The sequence below is a fragment of the Balaenoptera borealis genome (assembly GCF_965194805.1).
Source record: "Balaenoptera borealis genome assembly, chromosome: 3".
NCBI lineage: Eukaryota > Metazoa > Chordata > Mammalia > Artiodactyla > Balaenopteridae > Balaenoptera > Balaenoptera borealis.
This window is the reverse complement of record NC_138866.1, coordinates 44271583-44286849: the sequence shown is the minus strand read 5'-3', so window position 1 is coordinate 44286849 and position 15267 is coordinate 44271583. Positions and strand designations below refer to the sequence as shown.

The 15267-nt window shown below is 42.2% G+C and overlaps 1 protein-coding gene across 2 annotated transcripts in view; it reads left to right on the top strand.

Moving 5' to 3' along the window:
• Positions 1–13150: 13150 nt before the first annotated feature.
• Positions 13151–15267, top strand: part of PELI2 (pellino E3 ubiquitin protein ligase family member 2) — a 221361-nt gene continuing 219244 nt past the window's right edge. The window contains exon 1 of one of the 2 annotated variants that reach the window (XM_082386653.1): positions 13151–13572. In XM_082386653.1, coding sequence (XP_082242779.1) covers positions 13496–13572 — 77 coding nt within the window. In that variant the 5' untranslated portion in view covers positions 13151–13495. The remainder of the gene's footprint in view (positions 13573–15267) is intronic. The other variant, XM_082386651.1, reaches the window with a different exon arrangement.

Genomic DNA, 15267 nt, shown 5'->3' with positions numbered 1-15267 from the left:
GTGCCAGTCCCTCTTTAAGAATACAGTCCAAGGGCTTCCCTGGTGGCGCAGTGGTTGAGAGTCTGCCTGCTAATGCAGGGGACACGGGTTCGAGCCCTGGTCTGGGAAGATCCCACATGTCGCGGAGCAGCTGGGCCCGTGAGCCACAACTACTGAGCCTGCGCGTCTGGAGCCTGTGCTCCGCAACAAGAGAGGCCGCGATAATGAGAGGCCCGCACACCGCGATGAAGAGTGGCCCCCACTTGCCGCAACTAGAGAAAGCCCTCTCACAGAAACGAAGACACAACACAGCCATAAATAAATAAATAAATAAATAAATAAATAAATAAATAAACCCAAAAGTTAAAAAAAAAAAAAAAAAAAAAGAATACAGTCCACTCCTGAGTGGAGTGTATGTGTGTGTGGTGTCAAGGCAGTAGAGCAGTAAGGAAGAATGAGCCTCTAATCCTCTAATCACTGGTATTCTCTAGGAAAGAAATGGTTCTTTTGCGCGCTCAGGGAGAGTGGTGGGTGCCTCAGATGGCCTCAAGAGCTTCAAGCTCTTACTAGAGGGTCAACCAGGATAGTTATGGTTCCTCCACACGGTATATTGTGGATAGGCACCTCTGGCCCTGTGCTTTTAGTCACTTTGGGACAAGGAAGTACTTCCAGTTAGTTAAATGGATATGGATACATGCTGGATATGGATACACGACAAAAACTGCTGCCGCTAATTGACATGTTAAAGGACATTCAGCCTAAATTGCCAATAGATATAAATTAAAATTTAAAAAATTTTAAAATTTAAACAGTTAAGAGGCACCATAGCATATGCATGGATTCTGGACCCAGATATTTTGGATCTAAAGCCCAGTTCCACTGCTTTCTACCTGTTTAACCTTGGTCAAAGCACTTAAATTCTCTATACCTCAATTTCCTCATCTATGTAGTGGGGATGATGATCATAGCACCTACCTCATTTGGTTATCGTGAAGACTAAATGCTTACTTGTATAAAGCCTGTACAACAGTGCCTGGCACATAATAAACATTCAGTCAACGTTATTGATTATTACCTACTGCACTTCAAGAATAAGCCATAGAGAGAGACTTATTGAAAGCCATGATGATCAAAACAAAGTTCCTGTTTGACACTGGTTCTTTAACACTAAAAGAAAACCAAACGTTACCCATACTTTGTCCTCAATTATAGATGAAGAAGACTGAAGAATGAAAAGTGAAATTTTACACTAAAGGTGATGTCCCTCTCTAATTTGCTTTTTTAAAAAACAAAATTTGTGACTGAGTTGTTATGACTTCGCTGTCATTCTTTCTGCAGTAACACACAGGAGTAGCGTCCCTTGGCAGCCTTCCAGCAGTGTTTACCCTTCAGATGCTCTAGAACCACACCATGGAAACAATTCCAGTGGGCAGCACAGGGGTTGGCACGTAGCAGACGTTCACGGTCTATTCACTTACTTTAAGTGATTGAATGTCAATTTCTCTCCTGCCATTTTGACCTCAGCACCTCCTGTCTCAAAATCTTCAATAAGACTTCTCTTTTTCAAGTTTAAATTATTCATCCTATATTTCAAATCTTTCGGGGATCTCACCTCTTCCTTATCTCCTTTTATCTAGTTGGCCCCTTTTACTGCTCCCTGCTTACTTCAGTTAATATATCTTCTTTTGCTCTGTTCTTCTTACTCATTTTTATCACCCACATGGTACTAAATATAACTCCTTCTACACTTTAACATTTTGTTTACACTCAAATTTTGCTGCTTTCTCCCCATCGGAATTATAGTTGTAGTAGACAATTTAGAGGCGCTTTCACAGCTCGCCTCCTGTCTTCTCTAAAACTTGCTCCCATAGCAGTTATGTTTGAACTTCATGACCCTAACCGTTAACCCTTAACTGCCCAAGGGTGGTTTTGGTTTTTGTTTTAAGATGCTAAGTTTTGGGGTGTTTTGTTTTGCAGTAAAAGATAAGGGATTCAGGGCTTCCCTGGTGGTGCAGTGGTTAAGAATCCGCCTGCCAGTGCAGGGGACACAGGTTCGAGCCCTGGTCCGGGAAGATCCCACATGCCACGGAGCAACTAAGCCCGTGCGCCACAACTAATGAGCCCATGTGCCACAACTACTGAAGCCCACGCGCCTAGAGCCGGTGCTCCGCAACAAGAGAAGCCACCAAAATGAGAAGCCTGCACCCAGCAACGAAGAGTAGCCCCTGCCCGCCACAACTAGAGAAAGCCCGCGCACAGCAACAAAGACCCAACACAGCCAAAAATAAATAAATTAAAAAAAAAGATAAGTGATACATCATTGTTCTCAAAAGTTGCTTCATAAAATCTCTAATTGTGAATTAAAAAATATGCTTTAGAGCTATAGTCATTTCAACTTAATAGTCGTATGATTTTATTATAAAAAATTATAGCGTACAAGAAACTTCTCTACTGAATATGATGTATACTACAAAACATATGGTAAGTCTGTGATAAATGCCAGAAAGATTATGATTTTTTAAATGCCTAGAGGAGGAGGGAGAGGGCAAGGGATTTGATTTTTTAAGAAGTTTTTTTCTAGCTTTCAGCATCTGCTGGCCTGGTCATAGAAGAGGATATAGTTAATAAAACGCTTAACATTTAATAAAATGTTTATAATTTCATAGAAGAAATAAATTTGGTTTGTTCAGTTAAGATTCTTTACATTCCTGTTGTGCATTTATGGCTTGTTTTTAGTCAACTGCCCATCTTTCTGTCATATTGACTTTAGCCAATGACAACACAGGGATTGAGCTCAAGAGGGGAAAGACCCCTTGTATATACGTGACCAGTATGCAAGCAAAGAGCAAGGTTAATAGGAACTTAAATTGACCAGGCAGGTGGATGTTTTATGAATTAACAGTTTTGATTTTGTGGGTCTTAAAGTGTTTAATTCCCCCATTACTGTGATGAAGTTGCCACCATGGTTTAAAGTTTTTCGAAAGGTATGAAAAATATTTTGTCTTATTATTTAGCTTAGGGGAGCAGTGATAACTTCTACGTGTTATCAGGTGCTTCGTTCCTACTGCAGCTGTTGACCATGGGAGTCCATTCCATCTGTGCTGAGCTTGTGTGTCAGCGTGCCCTTGGCTTTTTGTGTGTGAACTGGCACGTGGTAACGGAGATTAGGTCGCTCTGCTTCATGTGTTGATTTTGCAGCTAAACACACCCAGTTACTTCACACGTGTGATTGTAATGGCTGAATTTAAAAGATTAGGAAAAGGTAAAAAGAAAACAAATGCATTCAGAATAACTTAAGGTCAAATGGACATTCATAAGTATGTTGGAGGTGGATGAAGCATTAGCTCAAGATGTTAGACTGAGCTTCCTGATATCAGCTGATCTTTTAGCACTCCCTCATAGTCCTGCTATTATATAGCACCTTACAGTTTGGAAAGCATTCTCATTTGGGTTCATTTCTTATTTAGATTCCAATTTTCTAGCTGCTACAACTGGAACATTTCACAACCAGCAAGGAAGCCACAGATTGTGGGGATTCTGCTGACTGGAGTCCCACACGCTCCCTCACTGTCCCTCATCGGAGATCAGGATCGTACCTCCAAAGTGGGAGCCTGTGGGACTCCAGATTTCCTGCTGTCTCACTTGCAGCTATGGCACTTGCTGTATCTATCATGGTGCCTTAACATAATAGGTCCTAAGTAAACATTTATCAAATTACCTTATTACAGGGCTGTACAAAGCCAGCACAGGAACCTTTCAGCGCATATTTATTGATTCATTATTATTTAATATTTCCACATCCCCATCCCACAATATTCTCCTGTAGTTGTATTTAACAATGACAATACTGTGTATGTTTTAATACTTTGCAGTACATAAGTTACTGTCACATGCATTATCTCATTTGATTTTCTCAAAAACCTTATGAGCTATTTAGGCAGGAAATTATTATTCCTATTTCACAGATGGGCTAACTAAGGAAGGCATAAAGACATTAAGTGATGTAGAACTGAGGTCTCTGTCTCGTTAACTAGCCTGTTTTCTACTCTTTGAGGATGCTTTTCTCCTGCTTCAGTTCAGCCTTTTTCCCGGCAGAGTCCCTGTCTCAGTGGTGAATGAGAGTAGGGAGGCCCTCTTCCAGAACAATCTCATTGTTACAAATACCCTTCATTGTTTGCAGTAACTCTGGTCTGGGGCAAAGAACATAAAAATGAATACTTTATTCCAAAGTCACTTATCATGTAGCTTCCAAAATGTGTATATTGATTTTGCATTTTATAGTCTCATGATGTCTATGTAGGTAAAATTATTACAAGATTTTATTATTTATTGTTTCAACAACGCTACCCAACTCGCCAGTGATTTCCAATATCAAAGAGAAGCAATCATTACCCTGATGCCCTGTATGACCTGGCTCCTACCTACTTCTCCAGCTTTATCTTATACCCCTCTCCTGCTCATGCAGTAAGCTCTGGCAACATGAAGTTCTTTCTGTTCTTAACATATGCCAAGCTCAGTCCTACCTTAGGGCATTTGCACTTGCTGCACCTTCTGGGTGGAATATTATTCCCTCAGATCTTGCACAGGTGATTCTATTTTATCATTAAGTCAACTGCTCAAAAGCCTCCTTCAAGAAGCCTTTCCTGGTCTCCTTGTTAAGTGAAAAAAGCTAAGTACAGAATAGTGTACATAGTGTGCTGCCACTTCTGTGTGTTTTTAAAAGATTAGTTACACAAACATATGCAGAGAAAAGTGCTGGGAAGATACACAAAAAATTGATAACTGGTTTCCACAAGGGAGGCAAACTGCTGGGCGAAAGTAGGATTAAAACATTTTTCACTCTTTTTATTATTTGAATTGTTTACTATCTGTATCTATTACTTTTTGAAATAATAAAACCTCTTTAAAAGAATGAGAAAAAAGAGCCCATTGGATTGTCTAAACCTAACGAATTGGAAATAAAACAGGAATAAATATTTAATATTTCACTTAGATTCAATAATTCAAGTATACAGGTCCTGGTGAGATGGATTCTTCTTCAAAGCAGTTCATCTGACAGAAACCTAAAATTGTATTGACCACAAGCTCAATAGGACCCAGCCACAGGGCTGTTAGAAGACTGAATGCCACCACCCAACAGCAGCAGAATACATATTCTTCTTAAGTGCACATGGAACATTCTCCAGTATAGATGACATGTTAGAGAACCAAACAAGTCTTAACAAATTTAAGGTGATTGAATTTATATCTAGTATCTTTTTTGACCACAATGGACTGAAACTAGAAATCAATAGCAAAGAGAATTGGAAAATTCCCAAATATTTGGAAATTAAACAACACACTCTTGAACATAAATGGATCAAAGAAGAAATCAACAAGGAAATTAGAAAATATCTTGAGACAAATGAAAGCAAAAGTACAAATACCAAAACTTATGAGATGCAGCAAAAGCAGTACTAAGAGGCAACTTTATAGTGATAAATGCCTACCTTAAAAAAGAAGTAGAATGTCAAATATAAAACCTATTTCTATACATCAAGGAATTAGAAAAAGAAGAACATAAGCCCAAAACTAGCAGAAGGAAGGCAATAAAGATTAGAACAGAAATAAACAAAATAGAAAATAGAAAAACAATAGATAAAATCAATGAAACTGAGTTGGTTTTCTGAAAAGATCAATAGGGACTTGCCTGGTGGTGCAGTGGTTAAGTCTCCATGCTCCCAATGCAGGGGGCCCAGCTTCAATCCCTGGTCAGGGAACTAGATCCCACACGCATGCCGCAACTAAGAGTTCACATGACACAACTAAGGAGCCCGCCTGCTGCAACTAAGACCAGGCTCAACCAAATAAAAATAAACTAATTAATTAATTTAAAAAAAAAGAAAAAAAAAAAGATCGACAAAATTGACATCTTTAACTAGACTAAGAAAAAAAAGAGAAAGACTCAAATAAAATCAGAAATGAAAGGGGACATTATTACCACCTCTGCAGGAATTAAAAATATTACAAGAGTACTATGAATAATTGCACACCAACAAATTGGATTACTTAAAAGAAATGGATAAATTCCTAGAAACATATAACTTACAAGATTGAATCATGGAGAAACAGAAAATTTGAACAGACCAATTACTAGTAAGGAGACTGACTCAGTAAAACAAACAAACAAACACCTCTCAACAAAGAAAATTCCAGGACTAGATGTCTTCACTGGTGAATTCTACTAAACAGTTAAAGAAGAATTAATACCAATCCTTTTCAAACTCTTCCAAAAAATTGAAGAGGAGAAAACTTTTCCAAACTCATTTTATGAGGTCAGTATCACCCTGATTCCAAAGCCAGAAGAAGGTGTTACAAGAAAAGAAAACTACAGGCCAATATTCCTGATGAATATAGGTGAAAAAATCCTCCACAAAATACTAGAAAACTGAATCCAGCTGCACATTAAAAGTCTCATAGTCCATGAACAAGTGGAACTTATCCCTGGGATGCAAGGATGGTTCAACATATGAAAATCAACCAATGTGAGACAGCATATTAACACAACAAAGGACAAAACTCTTATGATGATCTCAATAGATGCAGAAAAAGCATTAGACAAAACCCAACACCTTTCTTGATGGAAAAAAAAAGACTCAACAAACTAGGAATAAAAGGAAATTATCTCAAAGTAATAAAGGCCATAAATCCCACAGCTAACGTTATACTCAATGAAAAACTGAAACATTTTCCTCTAAGATCAGAAACAAAAGACAGGGATGTTCACTCTTGCCACTTCTATTCAACATTTCTATTCAACTGGAAGTTCAAGCCAGAGCTATTAGGCATGGAAAAGAAGTAAAAGGCATCCAAATCTGAAAAGAAGTAAAAATCTCTGTTCACAGATGACATGATCTTATATGTAGAAAATTCTAAAACTTCCACAAAAACATTGTTAGAACTAATAAACAAATTCAGTGAGGTTCAAAGACACAAAAATCAATATGTAAAAATTTGTTGTGTTTCTATACACTAACAATGAACTATCTGAAAAAGATAATAAGAAAGGAGCACCATTTACAATAACTTCATAAAGAATAAAATACAAAGGAATAAACTTAACCAAGGAGGCAAAAGACTTGGACACTGAAAACTACAAAATATTAATGAAAGACATGAGAGAGGACACAAATGAATAGAAAGACATGGTGTGTTCATATATTGGAAGACTTAATATTGTTAAAACGTCCATACTACCCAAAGCAACCTATAGATTTAAAGCAATCTTTAGCAAAATCCCAATGACATCTTTTACAGAAATAGAAAAATAATCTTAAAATTCATATGGAACCACAAAGGACCCTGAATAGCCAAAACAATCTTAAAAAGAACAAAGCTGAAGGTCTCACACTTCCTGATTTCAAACATATTACAAAACTATAGTAATCTAAACAGTATGCTACTGGCATAAAAATAGACATATAGACAAATGTAACAGAATATAGAGCCCAGAAACAAACCCATGCATATACAGACAACTGATCTTCAACAAGGATGCTCAGAATACACAATGGGAAAGAAGAGTCTCTTCAGTACATGGTGTGGGGAAAATTGGATATCCACATGCAAAAGGATGAAATTGGACCCTTATCTTACACCATACACAAAATCAACTCAAAATGGATTAAAGACTTCAACAGAAGACCTGAAACTGTAAATTCTTAGAAGAAAGCCAAGGGGGAAATCTTTGTGATACTGATCTTGGCAATGGTTTCTTGGGTATGATACCAAAAAGCACCAGCAACAAAAGCAAAAATAGACAAGTGGGACTACATTAAACTAAAAAGCTTCTGCACAACAAAGGAAACAGGCAACCTATAGAATGGGGGAAAATATTTGCAAACCATATATCTGATAAGGGGTTAATATCCAAAATATATAAGAAACTCATATAACTCAATAGCAAAAAACCAAATAACCCAGCTTAAAAATGGGCAGAGGTAATGAATAGACAATTCTCCAAAGAAGATAAGCAAATACAACAGATATATGAAAAGATGTTGAACATCACTGTCATCAGGCAAATGTAAATCAAAATCACGAGATACCACCTCACACCTGTTAAGATGTTCATTATCAAAAAACCCAGAAAATAGCAAATGTTGACAAGGATGTAGAAACATTGGAACCCATGTGCCATGTTGATGGAGATGTAAAATGGTGCTGGTAAAACAGAATGGAGTTTCCTCAAAAACTTAAAAATAGAACTACCATATGATCCAGCAACCTACTTCTGGGTATTTATTCAAAAGAACTGGAATCAGGATCTTGAAGAGATTTGCACTCCCATGTTCATTGCAGCATTGTTCACAATAGCCAAGAGGTGAAAACACCTAAATATCCATAGATGGATAACTCGATGATGTAGTACATACCTACAGTGAAATATTATTCAGCCATAAAAAGAAGGGAATCCTGTTATATGATATGTCATGGATGGACCTTGAGGACAATTTGCTAAAAAATAAGCCAGTCACAGAAGGACAATACTGCATGATTCTACTTATATGAGATATCAAAAGTTGCCAAACTTATGCAAGTAAAAAGTGCAATTTCTCAGAGCTGCGGGGAGGGAGAAACGGGAGATGCTGTTCAATGGGTATAAAGTTTCAGTCATGCAAGATGAAAAAGCTCTAGAGGTCTGTTGTACAACATTGTGCTTACAGTTAACAAAAGTCTACTGGACTCTGAAAGTTTTGTTGAGGGTAGATCTCATGTTATGTATTTTCTACCACAATTTTTTAAAAAAGTGAGTGCACCTCACAATAGCAATCAAAGAAATGCAAATAAAAATTATCACCTGTCACATTAGTGAGGGTTTAAAAATGCTACTGAGAGTTCCCTGAGGCAGGTTCTCTCTCATTTACTGATGGTTGCAGTATAACTTGGCAGGTATACTCATTTTGAAAAACAGTTTGGAAATATGCATGGAAGGGTCTTAAAAATGTTTATACCATTTGATGTAATAATTTTACTTGTAGGAAATTGTTCTCATGCAGTAATAATGAATATAAATATGTTCATTATTCAGAAGACCAAAAATTAGAAATCTTCCCAATGTTTTATAAGAGGGGGGATGGTTCATAGATACTGATACACATGATGGAACAACAAAAATGAAGTTTTAGCGACAAGAGAAAACTGCTCGCAATTGTAACGTTAAGTGAAAAAAGGGGGAATAACAAACTGTGTGAAAGGTGATTATACACAGTATTATCACACTATGTAAAAAAATTAAAAATAAAAAAGATGAAGGAAATAGATAAAAAATGTTATACAGGGTTGTTTCTGGGTAATGAGACTATGGATGATTTAAATAAAATAAGATTTTTAAAAATCCCTTTTTTCATGTCTTCCAAACTTCTGACAAGGAGCTCATATTACTTTCCCAATCAGGAATATATATATATATCTATATATGTGTATATATATGTGTATATATAGATATATATATATGTATGTATATAGAAAATTTAAAAATAAAATGTGATCTAAGTTTTCAAGAAAAAAATGACTGGTTTATCCAAACGTATTTTTTTAAAATAAATAAATAAATAAATTTATTTATTTATTTATTTATTTATTTATTTTTGTCTGCGTTGGGTCTTCGTTGCTGCACGCGGGATTTCTCTAGTCGTGGTGAGCGGGGGCTACTCTTCGTTGCGGTGCGTGGGCTTCTCATTGTGGTGGCTTCTCTTGTTGCGGAGCACAGGCTCTAGTTGCACGGGCTTCAGTAGTTGTGGCACACAGGCTCACTACTTGTGGCTCACGGGCTCTAGAGAGCAGGCTCGGTAGTTGTGGCACACGGGCTTAGTTGCTCCGCGGCATGTGGGATCTTCCCGGACCAGGGGTCGAACCCGTGTCCCCTGCATTGGCAGGCGGACTCTTAACTACTGCGCCACCAGGGAAGCCCCAAACATATTTTTTGAGAGGATCTTCTTACTCTTTAGTCTTTGCAAACATAAACATGTAAGGTAGAATGGAGAGTGACTAAAAATTAGACTCTTTATTCTAGAAATACTGGAAGGCATTTGATTGATTTTATTTAAGACAAACATAAGCTTCTTCACTAAATCTTTTCATTTTAACTTAAAAGAGATAGACCTAACTGGGGGGGAAAAATCAAGAGGAAGCCTTACATTATTTATTTGTGAAGTTAACATATGGCCTTAGGTAGCCCAAGAAGTAGCATCAACTCCCTCTGGGATGCTGTGGGTGGTTCATCCTCTTCAGGAGAGTGGTTTCGGAGAGACACAAATGGAATGGCAAGCAGCGAGGGAAGGGTGGCGGTCTGCCCTGGCAGCCAGGTCAGTCAAACCCACCCTGGCTTTCAGTGGGTTGGCAGATGGCACAGCCAGATTGTCCCACCAGCCTGGAGCTACTAACTAAAACAATTACATTCAAGAAGAGATACATTCATGCTACAATCAGATTCCTAATATTAGCAGGGGATGGTGGGGGTAATGTTCTAACTGGCTTAAGTTGTGAACAGAAAACTCTAATGAGGGATGACAGAGAAAGGTGCAAGCTGGCTTTTATAGGGACACAAGCCATGGACTCTCTGAGAAAATCAAGTTTATGCCCCACTATTCTGTTCCCCTCCCAGCCCTGCCATTTGATTCCACTTGAGAAGTGTTTTTTGGTTCTTTTTTTTTACCTTCACTTACATATTTCCTTGAAACCAGACAAAGCAAATTTGGGGAACTTGGGCCCAATCTAGAAAACAGACATGGTTTTGGTGGGTCCATTCTGTGTTTAAAACAAAACAAAACAGAACTGGAATGAGTTGCCTATAGTTACAAGTTGGATTCGGCATAAAACACAGGATTTGCACTTTAAAAAAAAACTTAAATGTAGCAACAGTAAGCTGTTATTGTCACATGGCGGCAATTAGCTGGAGAGGAGTGACTGATGCGCCTCTGAGATGGCACAGTCTCACAAATTTGCCACAGTCCTCACTTGGCCCTTTTGCTCATTTGGATTTCCATTCCTGGTGCCTGTATGCATTCCTGAGGTTTTCAGGTGTCAGAATGATTCCCCAAACTGGTCTGTCAGCCCTGAATTGCCTAAGATAAAAAGCCTCCACTGCTACAAAATCTTGATTCAAAGCAACACTTCCTGTAAGTAACTCTGATAAAGACAGACCTGATGAAGAACTTTAAACAAGCTCAAAGACATGCAGGGAGAGCAGAAAGAGAGAGATGGCCCTCTGGAAGTCAGAGGCGTCCTGGGCAAACAGCTAGAATGGAGGTCCTGCAAAGACTGAGACATCTTACGGGTAACTCTCAGCCTAGTGTTTGGAACTTAGTAGGAGGTTAATACATGTTTGTTTCCATCTTCCTAAGAGCAGATGCAGAGCACAGCAAGGAGGAAATGGAGCCAGAATAGTGTAGTGCAATGCACAAAAGCACAGCATGCCAAGAGAGAAGGAGGGAGGGGGTAATCGCAGCCTAGAGAGCGGTAGCAGTGACAGAACAAGCCTGGAGAAGTTAGAATGACAGAGCCAGGTACTTTAATAACTGGGGACCTCGTAACCGAGGCATGATTCTGATAGATCTTTGCTAGCCACACATCTATAAGGTAAGTAGGAGCATGGAGTAGATAAATGAAGACATTAATCAGGCAGAAATTCAGACAGAAACTCACACCAAGACCCTAGTGATGAGAAAGCATTCAACCCTTTAGTGAAGGATTGTTGGTTAAAACTAACTACACACACACACATATTACAGAGAATATGTAAAATATGCAGAATAACTGTGTTCAGATGAAGTATAGAATTTTTATACTTAGGTGAAGTAAGTTGTTTAAAAATTTTTTGTGTGTTTGACTAACCAATGGTGTGGCTTTAGTTACTTTGAAATAATTTATTTCTAAAGCCCCAATTAAAAACAAATTCGTTACTAACTGAAGTAAAATTTCCTGCAGCATCTTGTCACTATAGTAATAACCTGTCAGAGAATGTTAGACAAAGGGTGCTGAACGGTGCAATGGAAGGTTACTGATGCAATTATTTCTTTTTCCTAGCCCTTTACTTAGGGTCATAGCCAACCAGTCAGTGTTTATACATAGGGTAGCTTTGCAGTATTTATTTCTTTAAAAATTATTTAACAGTCTTGAGAGGCAGTGACTGACAATAATATGCAGAGTTTCCAGTATGAGTGCTTAATAAATGGGAAAACAATAAAATCCTGTATGATGAGAACAGCAGTCAGTAAAGCTGTTATACTCTAAAATATTTTAAAGCCATAGTAGTAACTATTTAGAAAAGCATAAAAAGCAAACAATGCATTGGCTAAATTATGATAATAAAGGAACTTTTATATCCACTAAAAAGTTGACCCAAATAATTTCCTCTTAAAGTCCTTAGCGGACTGAGAGAAAGTATGGGAAAGCGGACAGGGTATGGATTAAAAAAAACCCCAAAAAACCCCAACAACAACAAAACATTTTTTTGGAACCATGTGGAACTCTGCTGACGACAAACCGGATTGTTACATCCTGCACCATGGCAGTGTGCTCCAAGTGCCTTCAAGACTCCCTCTAATCCAGTGCCAATTGGCGAACCCCTCCAAATTTCTAGACGTCTTCAAGCTCTTAAGGACTTGGTTTCGGAAGAGGAGGCACCCAGGTGCGCGTGTGCGACACCTCCGGATGTGTGCCGCGACACAGTGACACCGGGAAAGCAAATGCTCTCATACCCCGAGAGCAAGTTCTTTATTTACAGCTAACTAACCTGGGAAACTAGGCTAGGCTTGGGAACCTTGACCGCTGTGCTTCCGGGATCCTGCGCAGCCTTCAGCCGCTGGAGAACTCGGCGACCAGGGCTGAGGACCTCGCGCTGTTAAATTTGGGAAAGGAAGCGAGAAAAAAAAAAAATAGAGCTGCTCCTTTAAGAACTTCCTTTCCCTTTTACTCTATGTTTACATAACACCAGGGTGATCCACCGCGGGGCCCAAGGGGGGGCGGGCAGGGGACGTGGGCGGCCCCACGCGCCGGGGGAGGGGGCGCCGGGTGGGCGGGGGGGCTCCGGGCTTCTCGCGGAGGGCGGGGCGGCTCCCACCTGCCCGCGCGCCCGCGGGGCGGCTCAGCGGTCCGGCCCCCGCCCCTCCCCCGCCCTCTGCCCCCGCCCCTCCCTAGCTTTCTCGCTCTTTCCCTTCCTCCCTCCCGCGGGGCTTCGGCGGCGGTTGCTGCTGCGGCGCTCGGCGCGGGTAGGTCCCCCTGCTGCTTGGTTCCATTTGTTGCCGAGTCCGGCTCGGGGCAGCCGCGCTGCGCGGAGCTCCGGAGAGCCCGGCAGGGCAGCCGCGCAGCCACGACGGAGCAGCCGCGGGATTGGCCGCCCCGCGCCCCCTTCGCCGCCGTGCCCTTCCCCGGCGCGCTCACTCCCTTCTCGGGATGGGATTGTAGCGGCGGCGCGGACTCGGCGGGGGTCGCGGCGGAGGCGACGGCGGCGGCGGCGGCGGCCGAGCAGGGCTCCATGTTTTCCCCCGGCCAGGAGGAGCACTGCGCCCTCAACAAGGAGCCGGTGAAATACGGGGAGCTGGTGGTTCTGGGGTGAGTCCGGGGGTCCCCGACCCGGGGAGCTTGGGGGCGGGCGGCGAGCACTCCGGGCTGGTGGCAGCAGCGCGCCCGCATCCCCGAGCAGGGCCAGCGGGGTGGCTCGGGGGCTCTGTGGGGATCGCCAGGGCGCTTGGGCCGGCGCGAGCGGCTCGGAGGGCTGGGACGGCGGGGGCGGGGAGGCGCGCGCGGGGCGCTGCGGCGGGCACCGGGATGCGCTATCCGCGCGGAGGACGGTGGCGAAGGAAGTGGCGGATCGCGGCCAGCCCGGGGCGGCGGCAGCGGCGGGGACTGGGGCGACCCCGCGCCCCGCGGGGCTCAGCGTTCGGGGACCAAGTCGTCGGCGGTACCGCAGGGATAGGGGCTCGACTTCCCTGCGCGCCCCGGGCTGGGTAGCGGGGGTAGTGGCCAGGGCTGAGGCACCGCCGTCGCAGGCACCACGCGGTGTCCGAGGACACCCCCCCCCACCACCACCTTGGCGAAGCTGAGAGGCCCCCGGGGGCCCTCTGCCCCCGCTTACTGTGAGCCCGGGGCCCGGAACTCCAGGCGCGGCACCGCCGCCTCGGCCTCGGCGGGCAGTGGGATCCGCGCGGGGGGCGTCCGCGGGCAGCGCTTTGCATATTGTTATGGTGACCGCCACGGGCAGCCGCGGCCCGAGGGCACTGAACTGTCTGTGACTCGGCCGGGAGTGTCCCGGAGTGGGCAGGAACGCCGCTGCCCCCCACCCCGGGCTCCCGGGCACGGGGCCGCATCCCTTTCGTCCCTCGGTCCTGGGATTCGGCCTCGCAGATGTTCTCCCAGCGGCGGGGAGCTCGCCAGCTTCACCCGCCTCGACTCCCTCTCCGCTTGTGAAAACCACATTTTGAAGATAGTAATTATCTACAGTCGTTAAACGGCAGCAATTAGAGACTTCATCTACTTCCTGAGTTTCCTTGTGACATTTCTATTGTTTACCCTTAATAAGCCAGGAGAAAGGCTTCGCCGGGATTAAAGCAGGGTAAAGTGGGCAGTGAAAGGGGAGCGGAGCGGGGAGGGGAGAGTGCGGGGAAACTCGGGAGAAGGAGCAACTTGGGTTTAGTACTGAAAGAGAAAGGATTATTTTTTCCTTTGGATCTGTCACTCCTGAGAACCCGCGCTTTTGTCCTTCTCTCTTGAAAGACCTGTATTCTTAACATTATGGGTGCTGAAAGGTAGGCTTAGCACGCATGCGAAGAGTCATGGGTATGGAAAAACTCAGGGCACTCTGAAAAATGTGTTTTGATAACTGAATACCTTGAAGTAAGTGCCGACTTAAACATAATTTTAAAAAGAAGAATTTTTAAGAGGAGCTTCCAGACACAGCTCAGCTCTAAGTTGTCCAGTCCTCCTTACCTTGTTGCTACGGTATTAGGTGGAATATCATTGGAAATCTCATTACCTATTTGGAAGCTGTTTGCAGATAAGCATTTTTCTCACCTGCATCTAATTGCACTTAAAAGACAGATATCAGGGTTCACTGGAAGGAGAGAGGAATGGGAGGAAAAAAGCCAGAGTTTAGCTTGTTTTATGTAATCTCAACCCAGCCTAATTTTGTGCAGTTTTGTTTTGTTTGTGTGGCTGGCTTCAGAGTATGTTTAACATTGTGAACCTGACACGAAAGATTAACTTAGGCCAGGACTTTATTTCATTATTTCCTTTTGAGGAAATCGTTGT